The 23808-nt window shown below is 42.3% G+C and overlaps 1 protein-coding gene across 1 annotated transcript; it reads right to left on the bottom strand.

The window, feature by feature from the left end:
- Nucleotides 1–223: 223 nt before the first annotated feature.
- On the bottom strand, nucleotides 224–23291 carry LOC120442699 (multiple epidermal growth factor-like domains protein 8). The gene is given in 44 exon segments (XM_039619732.1): nucleotides 224–3289; nucleotides 3419–3551; nucleotides 3746–3876; nucleotides 4008–4178; nucleotides 4278–4470; nucleotides 4557–4725; nucleotides 4845–5040; nucleotides 6153–6367; nucleotides 6479–6689; nucleotides 6781–6907; nucleotides 7006–7237; nucleotides 7320–7550; nucleotides 7553–7714; nucleotides 7882–8053; nucleotides 8146–8371; nucleotides 9163–9281; nucleotides 9380–9490; nucleotides 9793–10037; nucleotides 10143–10275; nucleotides 10360–10600; nucleotides 10702–10915; nucleotides 11057–11241; nucleotides 11346–11585; nucleotides 11697–11780; nucleotides 11934–12047; nucleotides 12804–12935; nucleotides 13032–13150; nucleotides 13253–13513; nucleotides 13625–13822; nucleotides 15654–15857; nucleotides 16189–16352; nucleotides 16740–16887; nucleotides 17055–17156; nucleotides 17296–17459; nucleotides 17941–18045; nucleotides 18129–18274; nucleotides 18767–18950; nucleotides 19050–19263; nucleotides 20676–20764; nucleotides 21037–21217; nucleotides 21375–21584; nucleotides 21694–21857; nucleotides 21945–22134; nucleotides 22851–23291. Coding segments are annotated over 44 exon segments (8745 nt in total). The 5' UTR covers nucleotides 22875–23291; the 3' UTR covers nucleotides 224–1798.
- Nucleotides 23292–23808: the final 517 nt, after the last annotated feature.

Genomic DNA, 23808 nt, shown 5'->3' with positions numbered 1-23808 from the left:
TGTAAATTACTTTTACCTCAACATTAAAATTTTACCATTACAGCATGCTTATTTATATTAAAAATTCAGTTGTAAGCCATTGCTAGCTTTCTTGCTGTCAACGTGTGCCCAGATGACATGATTACTGAGCCACAAACGCAAGAATTTTACAGCTTTTAAATATTAAAGTATTAAAGTATTATTAACAGATTTTTACTTGTAACAGAAAAAAAAGAGCATATAATCATGTTCCACAGACTTTATTTCAGCCGACTCAAGACAGACTCCTCACACAATCCTTTGTACAACACTGTTCCCTTCTTTGAAAATGAAAATACAAACACAACAAAAGTTATGTACAAAAATAAAGCATGTTAAAAAAAATTACACAGAGATACAAGACACAACAATTTTAATGCTCATTTGGGCATGGCTGCTATAAACAGTGACAGTATTCATATGAGCTTTATTTTGCTGAACTACCCCCCCAAAAAAAAAGAAAAAAAAGAAAAAACGCCAGTAGCACCATTCTGAGTTCGTCCACGACAATGTTTGCCATCCGAGCATGGATGACACCCCACTCTTGTGTTTCACATGAATTCTGAAGCCCTATGGCTCCGTGCAGTGCAAAAAAGTAAATCAAAAATACTCACGTTAACACAAACCAGTGACCATGTAAATCAATTAAAATAATGCTGCAAAACCTTTCCAAACCTCTCACCAGGAGAACTTTCCACTGTTAATGAAATGTAACTGTTCATACTGTATTTATTTATTTTTAGTTAGACCATAGTTTGACTGGTGCATACAATCACCTAAGAAGGCAAGCTGCCTTAAAAAAAACAAAGGCAGCTCAATGAACCATCCCAACACCAACACACATTTAATGTGAACAAAAAATAATCATAAAAAGGACAATTTCTTCATTTTAATGGACGAGTTCTGTTAAGTTACTGTAGTGTTGCGAGTGCAAAAATGATACTGAAAACATGATCCTTCACAACTTCTCAATTCAAAACAACTTATGAAAGAAAATTCTAAATGTCAGTTTTACATCTTCCAGGAGCTGCACCACCATTAACACAAGTATTCAGTGTAAGCCATCTGACTCAGACAAGGCAAGAAGTGAAGGCAGACGAGCAAAAAGATGTATAACGTAACAGAGCAAGTGAATGCATATGCGGAAACATACTGAAGAGTCTGTTTAACACAAAAGTGTAGCTTAGAAGCCTGCCATATACTTAGCAACAATTAATAAATCATTCATATCGACTATGATATAAAAACCATCTCACAGGTAACTCAGACTTTTTTCCTGCGCTGACAATCAAAATGTTGCACATCAGTCTTTTGTTCTCAATGGTAATTCTGATTGTCACTTTTTTGGGGAGGGGGGTATAAAGCACATGTTGGTTCCAAAGCAAGCACATGGTTTTACACCTCTGTTGGTCAATGAGAATAATTTTAACATGAGTCAGCTTCAGTCTTCAGTCGCATAATCTGTCGAGTGCACTCATACCTCTTTAGTGATCACAGACACGATGTGATGCATTTTGCTGATACGTATAGCAGTTGTAGTGCATTCTAGAGACAGCTGGCTTGGTCATGTGAAGCACTGAAATACAGTATAGCAACACATAATAGAATAAAAGACACTTTAAATTCATTATACAGTATATGTACATCTCTTCAAAATGCTCAAGCTGCTCTTACTTTTGGATTTTGTCATTGCCTTGTGGCTGTGTTTCTTTCAAAATTAATTTATTATATACCAAATACTTTAAAGACTTATTCTCTCATAAAAATGTTACTTGTTTCTCTACATAGCCATAGTGGTCAGGTGCTGATGCCCTAGCAGCCCCTTGCGGCCCGCACCCGCTCCTGGATGCCCGCCTCCATTGCCGTGGCCACAGTATTCCTGCAGGTTCTGTCGCAAAGTAACCAGTGCGGAGCCCAGACAGGCGCGGTTTGGAGCCAAGACACCCCCCGGCAACTGGAAGAGGACTGTAGCCACTCCAGCCATACCATCATCTGTGGGCTCCAGGGTAATGGGCCCCACCTTGAAGGAGGAATAGGAAAAGCCCATAAGCTGAGAGAGGAAAGGGTCAGGACGGCAAAAGTGCTGGTAAGCGCTGTATGTGGATGGGTGGTGATGATGTGAGGCTGGGTTGCCAGCTGTGGTACTGGCATAATGATGGGTGTTCAAGTAGTGCAGTGGTAAATGCTGGCCGCTGTTGCCTCCTCCACCCAAGGTGAGGTGATGGTGGTGATGGGCTGTGGGTCCGGAGGATGGGTCATGTTTATAGGAGACAGGTCCTGCTCTGCCCCTCTGGCCAACCACTACTCCACTTAACTTGCTTGTGCGGGCATGAGCAAGCGACACAGTGCTGCCCCCTACGCCTCCACCAGATGAAGGCAAGTAGATGAGCTGAGGCTCTTCCGGCTCAAGGTATATAGTGAGCTTAGCAAAAGGCCTTGATGCCATCTTGGTCATCTCCTGAATGTGGCGACGCTGCTCCCGACGGAAGTCCAGGAACTGCTTAACCTTCCACAGGAGGACGCAGACAGACAGGAAGAGGAAAAAGCAGGAGAAGAAGACAGAGAAGAAGACAAAAAGGTCAATGTGGGCTTGGTCCTGTCGCAGAAACAGCAGGCCCTGGGACTCTCCTTGTCTCTCTTCAGTTCCCACACCTCTCAGAGCGATGTAAAAGCGACTAGATTTCAAGGAGTGCACCTCATGGGGGAAGGTGATCACCACGCGATCTCGAACACCACGGACAATCAGCACTGTCTGGGGTTTCCACACGGTGATATAAGTGATGAGTCCTTCAGCACGTTCCTCTCTGATTTCCCTTTCCGCTCCTGGAGGTTTTGCTTGCAGGCTTTGGGAGAGCACAGAACCTGCAAAGCTGGATGAGGTATTGGCAAACACCTTTATAGGGGACGGAGGGGAATCCTTTTCAGTCCCGGCAGTTTTCCCTGGAACTACAGATTCCTCCTCGATCTTGATGGTGTGAATCCCTGTGTATCGATCTACGTCCACAATGAAGGTGTCATGAGAGTTGGACACGTACACCTCCACCTCACCAAAAGTGACATCAATGGTGACCCGAATGTCCACATTGGTGAACTTTGGCTGGGCAGCAAAGAATACAGTGCGCCCCTTGGGCAGGTTGCGAATAGTGGGATCATGGAAGCAGTTGGTCTGCGATGTGGGGTCAAAGCAGCACTCTGTGTCCACATTAAACTGACGGTAGCACTGACGCCCATTCACTGGTGTGCCATTGAAAGAATCCTTGCACTTTGCACACTAAATGAAAGAGTAAAACACAGAATTTAAGCATGTTTCATTCACTGACAAAAAAAATACAAAAACTATGGACTTCAACAAGTCAAAATTGTAAAAAAGTGGAAAACGTGAACTCCAGCATGCACATACCTGTTGCCTGTAGCAATCTTTGCGATCACTCTGGGGGCTGCTGAGGCAGGAGGAGGTCTCTGTGTTGTTTTGGCAGGGGCAGCCTGTGCCATCATGTTCATTGCATGTGTCTGCATGGCCATTACACTGACACCTGCGATGAAGAGGAGAAATTAAAATTCACTACAACTGTGCATGTATAAGCATTTCTCTTAATAGTAAAACACACATCTGCTGATTATAACTGACAGACCAGGCACTGAGTAATCAAAATCACACATTAAAATCTTACATAATAACTTTATATAATAACATTCAAGTGACAGCTCAGCAGCAGATTTTACTCACTTCTCACACTTCCCCTGCAGCAGGAAGTAGCCACTAAGGCAGCTCTCACACCGATCTCCTACGCTGTTGTTCTGACAATTTACACATACAGCATTCTCCTCTGTAGGACCCTCAGACACCCAGGACTGAATCTAATAGGAGGACAAAAAGGACAAAAACTTTAAAACTAAAGTGTTTTGTGTTTGTTTTTGTTTTTATTGTTTTTTTTGTTTTTTTTAAATACACTCACATACACAAACCCTCATGGATTTCAGTTACTTACGCTGTTAGGGTCAAGAGGAAATAACTGTGGATTATCCTGTGCCTTCTTAAGTTCATCCCGGGATAGACACACAGCGCTGTTTCCCTTGCAAAATTCCCGACATGGATGGCAAGTGCCACCCCCCTTGGCAGAGCCCACAAACAGAGGCTTACACTTCTCACAATGTTTACCCTAGATTTGGGGCATAGAGGAAACAAAGTGGATAACTGAAATATGTAAAAAAGGAACTAAAACGTTTAAAGCACGTGAATGTAGATTATAAGCACTTACCATGGTGTTATTGTGACACTCCAAACAAACATCTGGTTTGTTAACACCAGCACAGTTGCTGTGTTTGTTGCAGCTGCACTGAGAGGAGCAGTTATCCCCTACAAAGCCAAAGTGACACTGGCAAACTCCGGGGGATGTGCATGTCCCATTCACACAGCCTTGTGCACAAACTGGCTCACACTGACCAGAAACACTGCACAGAAGGAAGCAAAAAGCGGAGATTTCAGTGAACCTGTTCAGTCACTATACAATAAACTTCAAACTATCCTCTTATATTACCTGCTAAGTATGTAACCCTGTTTGCAGGTGCAGTGGTATCCTTGTGGCAGATCGTGGCAGTCCTGAGTGCTGTTACAGTTGTGATGACCGTTGGCGCATTCATCCTCCTCTGGACAATGGAGGAAAGACCAACTGCTGTTTGTCAAACGGCAAACACCCTCACTCACACCTGTGGGGAAAAAAAAAACAAAAAGAGAAAGAAACAGAGGTATGCCGATAAATAACAAAACAATCCACTCATTACATGCTAAGATGCTCAGCTTCTTCAAAATTTAACATTGTTCTCACCATCAAGTCCTCCCTGTAGGCAGCGTCCAGCCCCATTGCCCCCGCGAGAAGAACACCAACCACACTGAGGCCTAGCAATGCACTGGGAGCACTGAGTGAGCTGGGAGCACTGGGGAGAGCAGGAGTCTCCCCTAGAAAGCAGTCGACCGCACTGGCCTGCCTCACACCGGAGGGGCACAAAAGATGGGCTCATGCACTACAGGAAGGGGAAAGATATTTGCACATTTAAATTAAAAAGAAAATGAATTAACTTAAAGTCCAACATTCCAATTAGGGGTGGGTGATACAGCCTCAAAATTATGTCACGATATTTTCAGAAAACTTATGTTTTAATGATAACACTACAACATAAAAAATATAGGAACATTTTAAGAATGGTTGCACACAGCAGCATTTATTACTGTAAATAAATGAACTGCATTATCTATCCTCCTTTTCCAATGAGCTACTACTGATGCCAAATTTACTAATTTGAAATGTGAATCTTCTAAAACAAGGTGCCAGCGGTAGCAGCAACACAGTGCAATAGTAGTGACACAGCACCACAAACAGTGAGAGTAAAGTCAAACCTAAGCACAAAAATTTAGCTTAGCTAGTGTTAAATAATGCATGATCAGAGCTAATTTCAACTGCTCCCTCACTTACAAGGAGTCGCCACATCATGTTTGATCTGGTAGATTTTTTACATTAGACACTCTTCCTGATGCAACCATAAAGCTATCCACCCAGAATTGGGATAGGGATCTGCTACTTGTTAGGAGAACATGTAAACCACTACTTTGTTACATGAGAAAGTGAAAAATGTTTTCTACCTGGGATATCATTTCTTGAGTAAAGTGTTTACCAGCTGGTCAAAGCCCCTTTCACCACAATCTGTATTGGCATCATATCTTTAGCCAAATAAAAGTCAACTACATCCACTGTTTGTTCTTTCTGTCATGTGCAACCTGCGAGTGAAATTAGCGAGTGCTACAGCGACACTGGGTAGAGTGGTTCTTTCACACTTTGACAGCACGACACCAATCGCTAATATTGCCTCCTTCATATCCTGTTTGCACTTGTTAGTGTTTTTTTGCTTCAACTGGTGAAACGTTGGTCGTTTCCACCTTCAGTTGGAACTATTTTCTTGCATATTTTGCCAAGTATTAAGGTTTGTTGGAGGTTGTTGAAGTAGCTCATTTTTTTATGTATTAAATTGCATTGTTTTAGCAGTGATATTGCGATGTGACATTTTATATCATGTAGGAATTCATACAGGTGTTATCTTGATGATGTGACATGGTTCGATTGCTCTAATTCAAATCTTACCCGCTGCAGGGCCATGCTCCACACACAGTGCTGCCAGCCCCCATCAGAGCCATTGGAGCTCAGACAAAGGCTGCAGTTATGGAGACTGTGGCATGGCGGAGGGCACGGCAGAGGAGGGGATGACTCCACCTGCATGGGTGAGACGTTGAGCAGAGCGTAGCTGAAACATGTCCAGTCATAAGTGGGATTCACACTCAAGATGCGCCTCGTTTCGCCTGGAGGAGAGGGAAAAAAAAAAAGAAGGGGGGCGACATTTCTTATTGGAAAAGATTTATTAATCATAAAATTCATTTTCTGTAACACACAAATCATCTGAACCTGGGTACCTGTGCGTTTGAACTGGCGAGTCCACATGCACTTTCCAGAAGCTGTACACTTGGGGCAGTCAGAAGCCTCACAGCTAGTCTCAGTGCAGTTGCTGGACAGGAAGATCTCTCTCTGGTTGATTCGACAGTCATGTACAGCTGTACAGCTGAGAGAGCTGCTGATACAAGCCCCCTCTGGACAATTTGTGCACCACTTACACTGTAAAACAGGCTGAGGAAATTATTAAGAACAGACTTTAGTTCACAGTTACGGTCTCTCTTTGAGTGATTAACTGTGTTTGAGAAGGAGCATTACATGTTACCTGGGATGGACTGGAAAATGTTTTAGGGTGTCGTGCAAGGCATTCACTGCATGTCTTGAGTCTGCGACATTGGTCTGGCTCACGAGGGGTTGGAGAACAGGGAGACTGTCCAGTGAAGCATCCCATTCTGATGGAAAACAAGGAACAGAAGTGAATGTCATATGCATTTTATTTCATAGCTGCACATAACTTCAAGCTCAGAGTTGCTGTCAAACAATGTGTTACCTCTCAGCAGTGTCAGAAGAAGCACAGCTCCCTCTACACCATATGCAGCTGCCTGTGGTGGTGTTGCAAGCCTCTGGTGTGGGAAGAAGGGCGCAGGGGTCAGAGGGCACAGACAGGGTTAGGAGTCTGCCAAGGGTGACGCCATTGAAGCCTCCTGACAGGAAGAGACGACCGCCCCAGCTCGTCATGGCAAGGGACACCGAACCATTAACCGGATCTCCAACAGCTGACACTAAAAGAAAAACATAAAAAGAGGTTAGCCTATGATGTTTTATGATTTACAAATTAATCTGCAGCTAGAAATGTATAGTTACCGGGTTGTATCCAGGTGTTACAGTTGATCTGGTACAGAGAGACAGAGTTACTGTAGTCTTCTGCTTCTGTCCTGCCGCCCACAATCACCATAGTGTCTTTAATCAGTGCAGCAGCGTGGAAGAAACGGGACAGGGGCTACACAGGAGAGAGATGACACAGCAGGAATACAGAAGTTATCTTTCTAAAGTGGATGGATGGATGTCAACTGCTTGGATTTTCCAACTTCTTACCTTAATACCCTGAGAGGTGGCCAGCAAAGACCAGGTGAGGTTGGGGTAATACAGGCTGTAGAGCTCAGCAGATGGCTCTACACTTTCCACGTGAAAGCGGTAGCCTCCAAAGACATAGATGGCATCAGTCTGTTCATGGTAGACTGCTGTGTGGCCATACAAACCTGATCCAAGAACAAAGCAAGCAAAATAGGTTTATGTGCAATGAAAAGAGTGTTTAGAGCTATATTTGTTTCTTTTTAAAAAAACATTTTCACAATGTGATTCTGTATTGTTATAACAATAAGCAATGCATCAGTGAGTTATTGACATTATGAAAGGCTTCAAAAACCTGTAGGTGGTGTGCCAGTGTGGGGGGCAATGGTCCAGTTTCCAGACTGAGGGCTGAACTCAAGTAAATGGTGATTGAAACCATTTTCAGGAGAGTACCCGCCAATCAACAGCACAGAGCAATCTCGCCGTACAGTTAAAGTGTGACCTGCCACTGGAGGAAGCACTGTGCTCTGTCAGCAGAAGAAAATTAATTAGTTAAAGAATAAAAAAAAAAAGAATTTTTTCACATATTTTTTATTTCCACATCAAGTCAGAAACCAACCTTGTGCTCTCTCCAAACTAAACTGCTGAGATTGAGAGTCCAGGTATCCATGGAAACGCCATCTTGAGTGACCCCGCCTACTACCAACATAAAGTTGTGATTGGCTCCAGAACCAGACTCATGACTCAGCATTGCAGAGGCGTGATGGTAACGAGGGTTTGGCATCGACCCTTCTTCCAAAGAGCTTGTCAACATTTGGGTCCAACGACGTTCCAACACAGAATATCTAAACCAACCAGAAGGAATTATTACACACACACAGAGGCAACACTGCACTATGTGACTGAGATTACCTAACCAACTTGTTATTGGATGCCTCTGCCAAGATATATGCAACAAGGTTATGTAAGTTTTATTGTTCTTATGCTACAGTCTGACAATATTGTTATTCTTCTTCTTCTTCTCCTTATTATTATCATGCTAATAAAGGTGATTGTGATAGATTAAAATGTTGAAGATTATATTTCAAAAGGTTTAAGATGCTGCTGCAAAGAAAGCAATGCATTTCAGGATTCAACATTCGTGTTACCAATTCCATTAAATAAAAATCAAAATGTAATTTATTCAGATCCAAAACTGAACAAAGGTTTGTCCCAAATATGAACAAATTCCTTCAAGGAGTTAAACACATAACACTTTCACAGTAGCAAGACGGGAAGGTTTTCAGTAGTTTCACAAATGGATGGGCAGTTGCTTGATTGGCATTTTTCTCTCTGAGCACTCCAAATGTATTTCTACTGCCATACCCATTCACCCATTCAAACACGCATGCATTTGAGTGCCTATAACCTAGCATTCATACGCACTCACTGTTCTGGTTTCATCAAGTGCAACTTGGGCTTCAGTATTTTACCCGAAGATACTTTGACATGAAGACTAGAGTAGCCAGGTATCAAATCTCTCACCTTCCAATAGACGACCTATTCTAGTTCCTGAGCCACAGGTGCCCCAACCTGAAACACAACTCTTACAAGCCCTTTGTCTAAGCATTTATAGCCTGTTGTTGCACTTTCTTACCTATAGACATTTCCCAGAATTCCCTCTGTCAGAGAAAGCCCTCCATACATCCAGAGGTTGCCCTGTGGTCCAGACACCAGAGAGTGTCCCATCCTGTGGAGGAACCTGTGGGCCTGGTTCTGTTGGGGGGGAAGCAAAATATTTATTTGTATGTGCTGCGTTGTGTCAGTCATGCACACTTCAGTATTGTTCTGGTTGATTTTTCTTTGGTCCTTACCACAGTCATCTGTGTGTCCAGTAAGGTTTCCCACACCAAGCTGTTGAAGTCTCGAGGAATAGAGCAGTCTGACCCAACCCAGCTCTCTGAGCACACGCACACTCCCAGAGACTAAGACAAACAAAGTTATGCTGGTTAATGTTCTGTGTTTTATTTAATAATAATATTTTTTAAACTGACTTCCTGAACAAAAACACCCCAAAACAAACAAACAAACCAAAAAAAATCCTGGTTAACAAAAAAAACAACCAAAATTATACAGTCCACAACTACAAAATATGTTATTATGGGTGTTACAAAGGCACTAAATAAAAAATGTCACAGTATATTAAATTAAGTTTTACTTTTGATCAAAGAGACACTTGGAAATTTAAGAAAAGTAAACTTAAAAAAAAAAAGTTCACAGCTCTTACTATATTACAAGTTCCTCTTCCTTCTGCTATTCCACAATCCTGAGGGCACACTAGCCGGTCACAGTGTGGTCCCCCATATCCCTGAGGGCACTGGCAGAGCCCACCTTGGCACTGGGCTCCACCCGGACATACAGATCCATCTTCATCCTCAGAGCTCTGCTGACACCGTCGTACCCAGAAAGATGCATTGAAGCCTTGAGGTCTGTCTGAAGTGACGTTGGCTTCAAAGTAGACTGAGATCACACCTGGAGGTAGAAGAGATGATTATACGATGCTGAGTGATTGTGTATATGTAAATTGGTTTTGTAGTTTAAACAGTGTATTTATTAATCAATGAGTTAAGGATAAACCTGAAGTGGCCTCCACTGTGATAGGCTGAGTCCTCGTGGTGCCACAAAATGCTCCAATTAGATTGTGATCAGAATGTACGACTCCGTTACCCAGAAAACGAGGCAGGCCATCAAACACATAGACATACGAACTCTGAAAAATAAAGCATCCTGAATGTCATGAGCACAGTTTGAGGAACAGTGAGCTGTTAAGTAATTTGTGTTTATTTGAACTCACTTTACAATGTGTATGAGAGTCTGGGTGTAGCGTGAGAGCTACTGGGGGACAAAACTGTCTTGGCAGACAGGGTGCCAGGTTCTCAGTCACAGAGAGGACCCACAGGCAATGAGAAAGCCCACCTTTCCCCTCTGTGCCACTCAGCCACCCCAAAGAAGAAGACAGTGGAATGGTGGTGGAGGAAGTGGAGGACAGCAGGACAGAGCGGCCCTGGCACTGGCGGTAACATGTTCCATTGTTCCTAGATGGTACAGGATAGTACAGACAAGTCACAATCACAGAATACACTAAAAATCATTCAAGGAAATTATTTTTACTGAGCAAAATATTGAAGACCTTTACCTGGGATCTCCATAGTAACCAGGCAGACAGGACTCGCAGTGTGGTCCCTGAGTGTTGTGGGTGCAGTAACACTGGCCTGTCTGGTTGTGACAGTATCCCTGGAGAGGGTCGCCGTGTCCGTTACACTCACAGGGAACACAGCTGCTACCACCAGCCAGGGCTGAGCCAAAGCTACCTGGACGGCAGTGCTCACAGTGAGGCCCTGTAGTCCAGTCTGAAAGTGAAGCAAGTGAATGTTAACCAATAAACAACACAATAGCCTTTATCTACCAAACACCAAAATGCCTCCCACAGTTTCAGTTTTATGTATAGTGACTGAAATCAAATCACTATAATCCATTTATCAAAATCTGACCTTGGCATTCATCACAGATCCCTGGAGCAGTAATACATGTGGAGTGGAAGTTGCAGCCACAGTCAACATCACATTCTACACCACTCAGAACCAGAGTAGCGGGATCAGATGTCCAGCCCAGGGAGCATTCACACTCAAACCGTGGGCTGCCGCTACACTGGCCCTCACGACACTCATTGTAACAGCTGTGGGACAAAGTAAGATAACTCAATGAGCAAGACGAATAAAAAGATTTTATTAAGAGATCTAAAGAAGGAATTTGTGGATTACTGTATTGTAATGCACTTACGTTTGGTTGCAGTGCAGTGTGCCATCCCCTGTGAATCCTCTCTCACAATGGCACTCATATGAAGTGGGAGTGTTGATGCAGGTGGCAGAGGGGTGACAGTTGTGGAGGCCCAGCCTGCATTCCTCTACATCAGGACAAGTGCCATAGGCCCAGATTGCATCTTGCTCTTCATCACTCAAATGCTCCAACTCCATCTCCATTTCTAGGGGGCGCGGTGGGGCTGAAGTTTGGGGTTCAGGGCTAGAGAAGCAAGAAAGAGAAATGTAAACTTGGACTGATATACTACACACACATCTGGCTATCAGTTTGTTCAGGATATATGTACAAGAAACATGATGAGAGATATCTTACTTTGCAGCCCGAGCTTCAGCCACAGCCACACTACAGTTATACACTGATGGATCATCCATTCCTGCCCAGTCTCCCCTCAAGCACCTGAAAAGAAGGGCAGAAAATATGAAATATATACAGAAATCACAATAAGTGTTAACTTATCAGCAACCTGATAATATAAAGATTGCATTTGCCTTATATGCAATTCTGGGAATCTGTATACTTTCTGTGTTGTTATGGGTTTGCCATACTTACTTTCCAATTGTGGGATTATTGTAGTCACCACACCAGCCACACTGGAAAGTCCTCAGGCACTCTGTACATGTGTTTAAAGCTGAACACTGCTTACACTGGGGAACTGAGTGAACACTGACAAGCAAAAACAAAGTATTTTATTATTGGTTGCCATTAAAGGGTCAATTCAACTGTCTGGCAAAATCTAAATGTGTTGTTTCTCGTGTTTTTGTTCATCTAATGTAAGTATATTATTGTATGTGAAAACATTTGGAAAGTAAAGAAAAAAAAATTCTCTGCTTTTCAGGGTTTACACTTCAGTAACCTTCCATTTTTAATCAAATACTGGCCACTGCTTTTGATACCAAATCCAAAATTCTTGTTTTAAATTGAGTTTACATGAATACAGTGACCAAATGAAAGGGTGCTTGCTGCTATTAGCAGAAATTACATTCACAGATGATTATGAGGTGAAAGTTGCAATTTAAATTCAAGTGGAGTTGTTAGTCTGTGTGTTATGTGGCCATAACAAGGGAAATACTACTACTACTACTAATAATCATCATAGTAATAAGGCAATAAAAGCAATTTGAACTTATTTTCCATTAGTTACAGTAAGAAGTAAATTATAAATAAGACAGGTAGAAGCAGGAGCCCAGTCAAATGTATTTCATCATTTCACTGGATAAAAATACAGTTAGAACAGTCTTGAAATGTAAGAGCCAATTATGTAATCTCAGTCCAACTGTACAGTTGGACTGAGATACAGACTGAGAAAGAAAGTGATTATAGTCATTACAGCATTATAGACATAATGACTATATTATTATAGTAAATATAAATAAAACAAAAGGAAAAACCGAAAATATCTTAACAATGTTCTCATCTTACCTGTCATACCAATCCCTACATTGTCCATAGGGGTACTTTGTGAGGTAGGCAGCAAAATAGAAGCAGGCCTGAGCAGATTCACACCACGCACACTGGCTGGAGTTGGAAAGGCATTCACCACATGTCTTTCTCCTGTAAAAGAAAGTGATAGTACAGTAGAAAAGATGAGCTGCAGATGTTTGTATGACCTAAAATAATATCTAAAATGAATATTATTTTTCAACTCACTGGTTGCACACTTTAGGACACCCCCTTGGATCACGTATGGATCCATCTACTCTTCCCCGCCGACTGCACTGGTAGTCGCCTTTCTTGCTGGAGTTTATCTGCCACTCACAATAAGGGTCCTACAATCAAAGTTAGCACAGCATGAGTCAACAATACAGTTATGGTATACAAGTCAGCAGAATGGCAGACAATGTCAGTTTTTATGTGCATCTGTGTTGTACCTGAGTACAAGCAGAGCAGTCTCTGTACTCTTTACACATGGTGCAGTGCTGGGGTGCCAACAGCAGATGGCACTGACCTTCCATCTTCCCTTCACTGTTCTGGCCCTCAGGGCAGGGTTCGAGGTCTGGGCTGTCACGCAGCAGACAGCGGGACAAAGACGGGCACCAGCCACAAGACTGGTCTGACAGACAGGCCAGACAGGACATGTACCCTGAGCAGGAACCTGAGCGGTACGGCTCCAAGAATAGGAAGTTGATCTCCTAGAAGGAGATGTAAAGGAAAGGGTATTAACACTATGCTTGTTTCACGATCTAAGAAAAATCACAAAGGAATTTTGCATAAATTAGTTTTGCTGCTAAAGTTAAACTCACATTTCCTTCAGGCAACGTTCTGTTCCAAATCAAGGCCATCTCACTTGTCTGTCCTGAGCCAGAGTTGTTCAGGTAGCCCTCCGCCTGAACAAGGTAATGGTTTCCCCGAGTGAGGTTAGAGAAAAGTCGACTCCCATCTGGTCGAGCCAGGAGCTTCAGCTCCTTTTCCTGCGGAGCTGCCCAGCGACCCACCACCTCCTGATCAGCAAATGGGTTCACAATGCATACAAAATTGGACATGAAGAAAATATGGATAAAACAGTAAATAACGTTCAATCAAAACACTCAGCCCTCGGTACAAGGTTATTGGCTTTCACTGAGAATTCTAAAGCCTTCCAACTAGGGCAGGGCGATATGGCCAAAATTATTTATCACGATATATATTAGAAAATTTGCGATAACGATACAACTGACGATAGGGCTGTTCGATATAACGATATATATCGGATGACGATATAAAAACGTCTATCGTTTCATTTTACGCTATCGTTTGTTTCGTGGTGTCGCAAAATAAACTGTTTACGGCAATATTTTTTCATTATTTTGATGGTCACTGTAGTGGCTATATTAATTTCCTAAAGTTCTCTCTTTCTCTTATATTTAATACAACCACACTATAGACGGACAAGCGCTTGTTTTTATGCGTTGTCGTTAGCAACAACGACGGTAAAACCACCTCGTGTCCGCTTGTTTATTTTCCACATAAACCTTTCACAATAAAGCTCAAGATCCTGTTGAGACTTTTCAAAATAAACTGAATCACGTGAAAGATGCAGAGTATTTACGGATGAGAAAGCAAAAAGAGCCGCCAGGTGCTAAAAATAAACCTTAGCCTCAAACGTTAGAACAGGCTTTTTCCCCGCAGCACGCTGTGTAATAAATACTCACAAAGAAAACGGTGGCCTTACAACCTATGTCTAACAATGTATCGTTTCATGCATCAGTTAAAACACTCAGCGCCCAGCTGGAAACACTTCACGCAAGTCGAGCTGCCCGACATTCACAGAATTTACAGGAAATGTTACATTTTTGTGATTTATATCGTTATCGACGATAGATGTCTTAATATCGGGATATGAGATTTTGGTCATATCGCACAGCCCTAACTGACGATATAATTGACACAAGACAAAATACTTTACAACTCCACAACTTTATTAGTGCAAAAACCCCCAAAAAACCCATCAATGTATTTTCACTTAAACAAGCAGCTGTTTTTTTATGTGCATTAAAGTTATATAAAAATTTAAAAGTGCAAATGCAAATTCCTTGCTGACAGTTTAACCAAAAGGCATGTCCAGTGGAAATTGGCCGACATATCCTCAGCATAACAATGTATAATATCCAGAAAACTTAAAAAGAGGTTAATCACACAATACGGTAATATTCTTTTGAAGCACAGTACATATCACTCCGCCAGGCTCCTGACTACGGTAGCCGTAATGCTCCAACAATCCATCAAGCCGTGCGGCTTCGTAGCTTAGCAAAGTCGTACTAAAGCATTTTTTGACAGATTTTCGAGCGCCGTGTACCACATAAAATCGGTTTGGTAATAACGACGGCTCGCTTGCATGCTCTACCAAAAAATGTGCTTTGGTGTGTATCTAACGGACAAAAGCTAAACCAGTTCCACACCACTGAAGTTGCAGCATTTTTACAAACCAATTCTGTTTCATCTGTTTCATTCGACGATTCACTTTCGCCCTTCTCATTCAACGTTGCCGCCATGTGCGTATGAAAACAAAGGCACTACGCATGCGCGTTTTACCCATATTCTATCTCGAGATTTCATTTTCTTATCATTGCCTAAAATTATACCGGTATTACCGTGAACGGTATGATATGCCCCAGCCCTACTTCCAACAGTTCCAATGTTTGTCCATATGAAATTTAAATTACTTAATTTTATTATCTAATCTATTACAAATCCAGTAAAGAATTTAAAAAAGAGACAAAAGGTATTTCAATTTGCTGAAATAAAAGAAAGAAAAAGAAATAAAGATTACAGCTGACATGCACTTATCCTCACCATCTGGCTGGAGTTGGGTCCTGTTGCCATTCGAGCCTCAAAGTGAAGCCGCTGGATGCGAGCCCACATGGAGACAGTCTCTGTAGGAGGGGGTGCAGGTGGAGGCCCGCCCCACAATGGGTGGACAAACCCCCTAAACTGTAAGGCTACGTCCATTTCTGTGGTGGGGCCAAGCATGGTGGTGGCGCTGCGGAGGATGGTTACCTAATGTGAGGGGTGATGAGGATGGACGACAGTGGAGGATGATGGAAGTGGAAACACATCAACAGAGGCACTATTCTCTACTAACGGCTCCACACAGTTTCACAAACTACTTGAACAAAAATATCCTTTCTACTCAAAACAAACAGAGAAAAAGAAAAAGAGACATGACGAGGTTAACAAGCATAAAGCACAAAGAAAAAAATAACAAAAAGAGAATCATTATATCCAAACTCGAATGCAATATTGGTGGCAGGAAGGAGGAGTAAGTATAAGCAGAGAGGGAAGTAGTTACAGGCTCAACTGGTAAAATCAATACATTTGGACTCCGTACCTGGTCAGGCTGGGAGTCGTTGCGGGGGTGCTGGAAGGTGAGCAGGTGCAGTCCCGGGACATAGTTCTCGGTGCGACAGGAGTGGAGGGAGGTTAGGAAAAGGGTACGCTCCCCCCACCAGCCGTACGCCCCTGAGATCTGGTCCACACGGCACGCACTTCGCTCTGTGAGACCGAGAGGGAAAGGTCAGCACATACACAAAAAACCCCAAAAATACCCCCACACATCGGGCCTCTTAAATCTCATATTACAGCAGCTTTCTACTGTGCACTACTGTACTGAAATGAATGTAATTGGTGACTCTTGTTTGACGTGTGTTCTGAAGGAGTAAAATGACCTCACTGCACCAGAAGTATGTGACTAGACAGGCGAGTCAATCTGTGGTTTGAGGAGCCTGTCCAGTCTCAGCTGGGTGTAGCCAAGTCACTGTACTTCACCTCTGAAACACACCAAACACCAGTCAATTACGTCCCTCCCATGTCAACTCCCAACATCATTTTCCAGTCTTGACCCTTTTCTTCTGCCCTCATTCCTCCCTCCCTGGGTCTCACCTGACACTGGTAGGCAGGACTCATTCTGAACACACCAGCCAAATTCACCAGGGGCACGGGCCAGAGAAGCTGGAGTGCCACTGAACACCAGACAGGACTGGCAGTCAGACAGGAAGCGAGCGAGGCCCAAGCAACCAGTACTTCCACACTGCGACCAGAAAACAGAACATGCACTTTGTAAACAGTCTGAAAAGGAAATGATTAGATTTCTGGAAATGTAAAAATGGATCTCCTCCCCCCCAAAAAAAACAAAAACAAAAAAAAAAAAAAACAGGCATTGTTACAATTAAACAAAAAGGCTGAGAGAAGTGTTACCGGGTTAGTGGGCTGGTACTCTCGACAGCGGCCTTCACACCAGCTGCACTCTGGGTTCTTCAGGCACATACTTTCATCTACTGCCTCAGCACAAACAGCATCCTGATGATGAAACAAACAAACACACACAACAATTTCATTACCATTAGATGCTCTTAGTCAACATAATTTTCAGCCACTGAGATTCTTCCAGCCACAGCCAGTCTTCCAAATACTATTGGTTTACAGCGCTTTCACTCACCCTGTCACCTTGGTCGCTACTGACAAAAAGGGGAACTTTGTAAGCCACAAGGTCTCCACGCGCAACGCCACTGTAACCTCCAGCAACCAGCAACACTCGTCCCTCCATCACTGCAGCAACATGTGAGTAACGCCCCCTCATAGCATCTCCACCTTCTGTGAACACTTCACATGCACAGGTAATAATCACTAAGATGGATGGTGTTGAAAATGGACCTTAAATAAATAAACAAATGTAAAACAACAACAACAAAAACTGCAACTGCATGTGCCTTCGAATTTCAAAGTTCTGACAAGAGGCTACCCACTCAGGAAAAAACTGAAGATGGTGAAAATAAAAAAAGTTGAAAAGGTCTAAAATAATTTGAGAAGTGAAAATAAACTTGTGCATTTGTGCAACCTGCTCAGATCTCAAACAGATTTTAGCCCCAAACCCTTCTGATTGTCCTTAGGCTTGTACAAATATCCTCACCATGGAGCATAAAGACATTTAGTGTTTATTTCATCTACATATACAAAGTGGACTTTATTTGGCTGTCTAATCACGACCATTTCAAGACCAAATAAAATATAATGTGTTAGAAAAATAAATAAAACAAGTAAGGTGCAATCTAGAAGTCGACTGAGCTTTCATTTTCATACTCACCGAGTTTCTCCTTTGCCGAGACCCACTGGTGACAACCCAGATGGTAGAAAAAGATTTCCTCATCATAGCACTTTTCCTCTTGGTAATGAATGTGCACATTCCCTCCTGCAAGACAAACAAACAGAGATAAATATAAACATGGCTGGACTGATTATGAAACAAACTCTGCTAATTATCTCGAGACTCACCATAGACAACCATGTAGTTTCCGATGACAGTGGCTGAATGGAAAGCTCGCTCTCTTGGGCCAGTTGCTGCAAAACGCGAACGGAAGGATGTCCAAAATCGTCGATCCACATGGAACACGTCTGTTTTGTTCACCCTGACACTAAACCTAAGAAACATATAGAGTATGTGTATTTCTAGTGTCTATAAAGATGCTGTTTTTAAAAAATCCCCACTTCCTGGATTTTTCTGTAGCATTTAACTATCTTTGTGTAGCAAGTTATCACAAAAGAATTAAATCTTGGGATAAAATATTTCTTATTATGTTGGGATCCACTGGTTAAAAATTGGTCCAATACTAACTTAAAAAGCTAAATTGGACATCAGTGACAATGAGCCAAACTAGGGAACATAATATGTGATGCTTACACAAAATGTCAGCAGCAGTGCATCACTAGCAGGAGGGATTGATAACATAACATAGACTAAACTAATCGTATAATTAGTAAACTTAGGAAAGCAATGTTTAAGTGAGTGTGATGTGGTCTTATACATAAAAGACAGATTCCCACTCTCCTCTCAATCCAGATTAATACTCAACATCAGTAGATACCCAAAACCAATGTATTGTCATTACTGTAATGTATGAGAAGGTACATACCTGGCAGTGGTAGGCCTGTGCCCTCCATAGACAAGCAATGTCCTGGAAGGGCTGTGGAAGACCATGGAGTGCCCAGCAGTGGCAGGTGGCTTCCCACCTGTGGGCTGAACCGTCTCCCACCGTCCAGAGCCATGCAGGCCAAACCGATACAGAGTTGAGGAAAACATATCCTGATCAGTACGACCTGGGAAACAAATTTGGGTTTGTTCATTTCTTCGTGGATTAAAAATGCTGATATAAAAAAAAGACAAAGTGCAACGTGACAGTATACGTGCGAACCCACCTCCAAACACATAGAGATAACTGTCTACTATAGCCGCAGCGTGATTAGCCAGTTTAGGAGCACCAGGTGAAGTGGAAAAGCCAAGCTGTTGCCAGTCATCATTGAGAGGCCGGTACATCCACACATCATTGGCCAGGGAGCCGTTGGCTAGCTCTCCACCAAAGATAACCATTTTACCCATATACTCTACTGCTGTGTGGGAATGACGAGCCACCTGACAGAGTAGGAGAGCCAAAGAGAGCACGAAGGAAAGGAATACGACTGAGATGTTAAACAAAAAATGAGAATAATAGAATTCCCATCGACTATGTTTACATGTGCAAACAAATAGGATATATTAAAAAAAGTGAGTGAGCAGAGTATACACTGCAATAAAGTGATTTCTATAAAAAATAAAAATTCACATTTGGTAAACAGGTTTGATAAATTAAAAAATAAATTCTTAAACAGTTACAACATTATTAAGCAAATATTCTTGACTTAATCCATTTACCCTTGTTTTTATCAGGCAACCAGTAGAATGTAATACTCTATCACCACAAAGTGGCATTAATTAAATATGGCCAATCAGCACTGAACAACGACAAAAAATAAATAAATAGAAGAAAACAAGAAAGGCATGTTAAAAGTTTTGATATCCACAAGTTTGCTAGGATCTACTTAAATCCAAGTGATGGAAATTTCAACACTAGATGGTGACCCTTAAGGATTCGTGCAGATCTCTGCATGCCTGCCAGTCTTTTGTGACTGGATGAATGCATCCATGGAAACACTGCATCACAGAGCACTAGCTACCATGTGCCCTTCAGGCACACTTCAAATAAGTGTAATAGACAGGACTTGTCCATCCATGCTATCTGGAGCTGTCTGTGTCCTTGCTAACTGTCAAAAACTGGTTAAACAGTTGTGCTATGGTGAGATTAGGTCGTATGTTTGGATAGTAACTATGGACAGTAACCGGAGAGCAGCATTTCTTTTTGAAAAATTGCGGAGAATGGACTGCATTGACTGAGTTGTTTGAGTGAAAACAATAAGCATCTGTGTTAGAACTTCACAAATTATATTACACAGCTGTAGAGACCAACTTTGTGTGACTGGTATATTTCTGTTTTAGTTAGTTAGACACCTCTGTATTTTAAGATTTTGCATTTAGGCTATTGTAATAAATGGCCATAAGTAAATGTATATCAGATGATCCACCAAAGGAAAAAAACAGCATGAAGTTGTAAGTAATAGTGATAGGTTTTGCCTTTAATCCTATTACTATAGTTATACTATTGTCTTTCAAGTTATTTTTATATATGTAAAACAGAACGGAAACAATAAGCTTATGAGTCTTAATATATCTTTAAAGAAAATCCTGATTCTGGAGTTGTTCCTGAGTTCCTGGTCGTCAAAGGATAAGCTGGGGCCTGACAAGTCGTTGAGAGAAAATCTTGGAGTGGATATCTTTGAATCCATTCTCCTGATTAAGGAAACTAGATTTCTTGCCTACATGACATTTGAGGATCAATTTACTGTAAAGTGCTGACAGTAACTTGGACACTTGTTTGCATAGAGAATGACAAAGCAAATGCAATAGCAGAAGGAAAGAAAAACAGCACATGTTTGAGTGTGTTCACTTACAGGTGAATGACCATAAGACCTGCTTTCCCATTGGTTGGATGTGAAATTGTATTTGATCAAGTCACCAAGAGCTCTGTTCAGATCAAATCCTGCAAAGAAGATAAGCAAAATATTATTCAAACAAGGCCAATAATGAGATATGAGACTGATGACTCAGATGTGAACATTCAGCTATAACAAAGACATCAATATCACTGATGGTTAATATGTAACACAACAACAAATTGTGTTGAGTTATGATTTATTAACATATACTAAAGAATCAGAGTCAAAAACCTTGCCGTTGTCTTGTGTGTTAAAAATGTTGTTTTCTAAACAGAAAACATTGTATCAGTGGAATTTAACTGTATGTTGCTCTTACCGCCAAAGAGGTACATGGCTCCTGTGGAGGAGAGGTACACGCCTGCAGAACCTGTCCTGGGAGGTGTGTAGGGGTTTTCTTCACTCACACGCCACCACTTCCCTGCACCGCTGTCATTATAGAGACCAAGCTGGCAGCTTTGACCCACGAAGCCTGGCTTACACACACAACGCTCTCCTTTCTGAAAAAAATAAATAAATGAATGAAGGCAAATATGAAAAGTTTCATCACAGCACACAAATGAATAACCTAATCAGGTTGAGAAACGAGTTACTGTGCGGCTATAGTATAATTTTTTTTGTGTGTGTTCATTTAATCGTCCCTATCCCTACTCTTACCTTGTCACACTGGCCGTTCACAGAACAAGCTTGAGTGCACAGAGGGGTTGTACATGAGGGCCCACCCCAACCCTGATGACAATGGCACTTTGATGTAGAGAAATCACAACGACCATGACCGCCACACGCTCCAGGGCACAAAGAGAAGGTGTAAGTTGCATTGAACCCCAGGAGGTGGTAATTAGCGTCACTGAAGAGATGAAGCAGCATCTGGAACAAACACAGTTTAACAGTGAACACAAATTAAGTTAGAATTCAATGCTAATGGAGTGTCAAGAATCACCCTGGCCTTTCAGCTGTGGTATCTTTTCTTGGTTACCTTGCCAGACTTTGCTTCAATGGGCTGGGGTACCGTGTTGCCACTCAGACTGGCTAGCAGGGGGCTTTGGTAGGAGTCCCCATCATACACAAAAAGGTAGTCATAAGTGCACTCTGTGTCCATGAAGGTGAAATTCAAGACAATGCGGTGACTGTTGCTGGGAGCTGGAAGAGATGAAGAATTAGATAAATATCACTTTGAACAATCACAGAAAACAACAAAAAATAATGACAAAAAAACATTTTCTCCACCTTTGATGAGCCACTCGCAATTCCCATTGACAGAGTAGTTTCCTGCTCCATCTGTCACATAGCCAGGTGGTCCCCTCAAAACTTGCCTGTGGCCCTTGCAGGCCCCTGTCTGGCACACAAGTGACTCAGCCAACAGGAGAACCACCAGGATGAAGGAGACAGGGAGGGGGGAGGCCATCACTGGCACTGCCTGAAGGATGGAAAGGGAAAGAGCAAGGTGGGAATCGGTTGGTGTTGGTCTCCTAATAACAAACCTTAAACATTTGCAGCACATATGAAGACCATATATGTCTTAAGTTAAGTTTATCGACCACATATAACAAATAAACTACGCTAACTGGATACAAGGGAATGTCCCTTATGGACATCAAAGCGCAATCTTAGTCCTCTGGTAGTTCTCACTTCTCGCTGTGCAGTCTTATGCCACTGAAAGGGTCCAATTTAAAGCGCTATGAGTCATATGTCAACTGCAATGCCATTCAACCTGCAGCAACAACCCATTAGGCTTAATGATCAGATTACAAGGATTACTACAAACTGCCAGACTCAAGAAAAGCCACTGCAAAAATTCTTATGCTGATTTTGCTAACAAGTGATAGCCCCATTTGCACAGGGAAGTAGCTCGCAAACATTACGACTCCAGAAATCATACAATACAAACTTAAGGTGAAACGACGATACTCCACATCTGTGGTGTTACATTAAAATAGCACACAAACAGGTTAACTTTTATCAACTGCGTTTCTTAGAACCAACTAGCCAAAGGGTGAACCGACGACAATTATCAGCAAGGGTCTCTGCAGGCTATCACAACAAAGCTAACGAAAGGGTAGCTAAGCTAAGGGAGCTAACGGAATACAGTTAATCTGGGCTCATCAGTTGGTATGGATTCAACATAACACTTACCATTTCCCGTCTCTTTGTTTGCATGGTGGTTTACATTTTCGGCAGGCCTTTAAACGTCAGCTACTGCACGAGCTAACTAGTGAGGGCTGCAAACTGACAGCTGGCTAAATTATCCAGTCGATACTAAATTGGATTCACTGCAGAGGAGAGCGCTACAGCATTCTGCTCTGCTAGCCTGTCCGCTAGCTAGTGGTAGCGGCTCGGCCAAATCCAGATGCGCAATCGTTGGTTGCTGCAGACCCTAACAGAATCAGTCATTCTTGAGAGTAATTCTTCATTATGTAATAACAAATGATGGTACTCCTCGGAGAACTGCTTGCAGCTATCAGCGACACGTTTTTAAAGCATCGACGCTACTCCTGCGGACCATGTTATGGTGAGAAGCCAGTGTTTGGGTGCTTTTTGGCAGGCGAGCAATAGCCAACGGTGACCAACACAAAGACAGTGCAGCGAATAACCCATCCCACTACTGCCACCCAGCGGAGGCAATCAAAGTTTACACTTGGATATTGTGTAAGCCATAAACGGCAGGTTGTTTATTAAATATTTTGCTTATTATTTATGTCATTTATTTGTGGATAAAGTGAATGCCTTTAGAGGTTTCAGCAGCGGATCATCTACTTGTATCTTCCCCCATTCCTGTCTCACCAGCCGTTTGCCTTCATTATACATCCATTAATCTTCAATGAGCTCTTCTTCTTTTCCTCCTACCTGACAGCTTCATATTCAACCTTAGTCCAATACATCCACGATCCCTCCTCTGCACTTGTCCAGACTGTCTCAGCCTTGTCTGTCGACCTCAATCTCCAAACTGCTCAGCCTAAGCTGTTCCTCTCGAAAATTAATTTCTAATCTTGTCCATTCTGGTTGCTCCTAAATGTTGGCATCTTCAACTCTGCCTCCTGTCCTTTTTGTCAGAGCAACACATCACAGGTCTCACTACCTTATTCTGAACCTT

Source organism: Oreochromis aureus, linkage group 11 (genome assembly GCF_013358895.1).
Source record: "Oreochromis aureus strain Israel breed Guangdong linkage group 11, ZZ_aureus, whole genome shotgun sequence".
Classification (NCBI taxonomy): Eukaryota; Metazoa; Chordata; class Actinopteri; order Cichliformes; family Cichlidae; genus Oreochromis; species Oreochromis aureus.
This window is presented reverse-complemented; position numbering and strand designations above follow the sequence as displayed.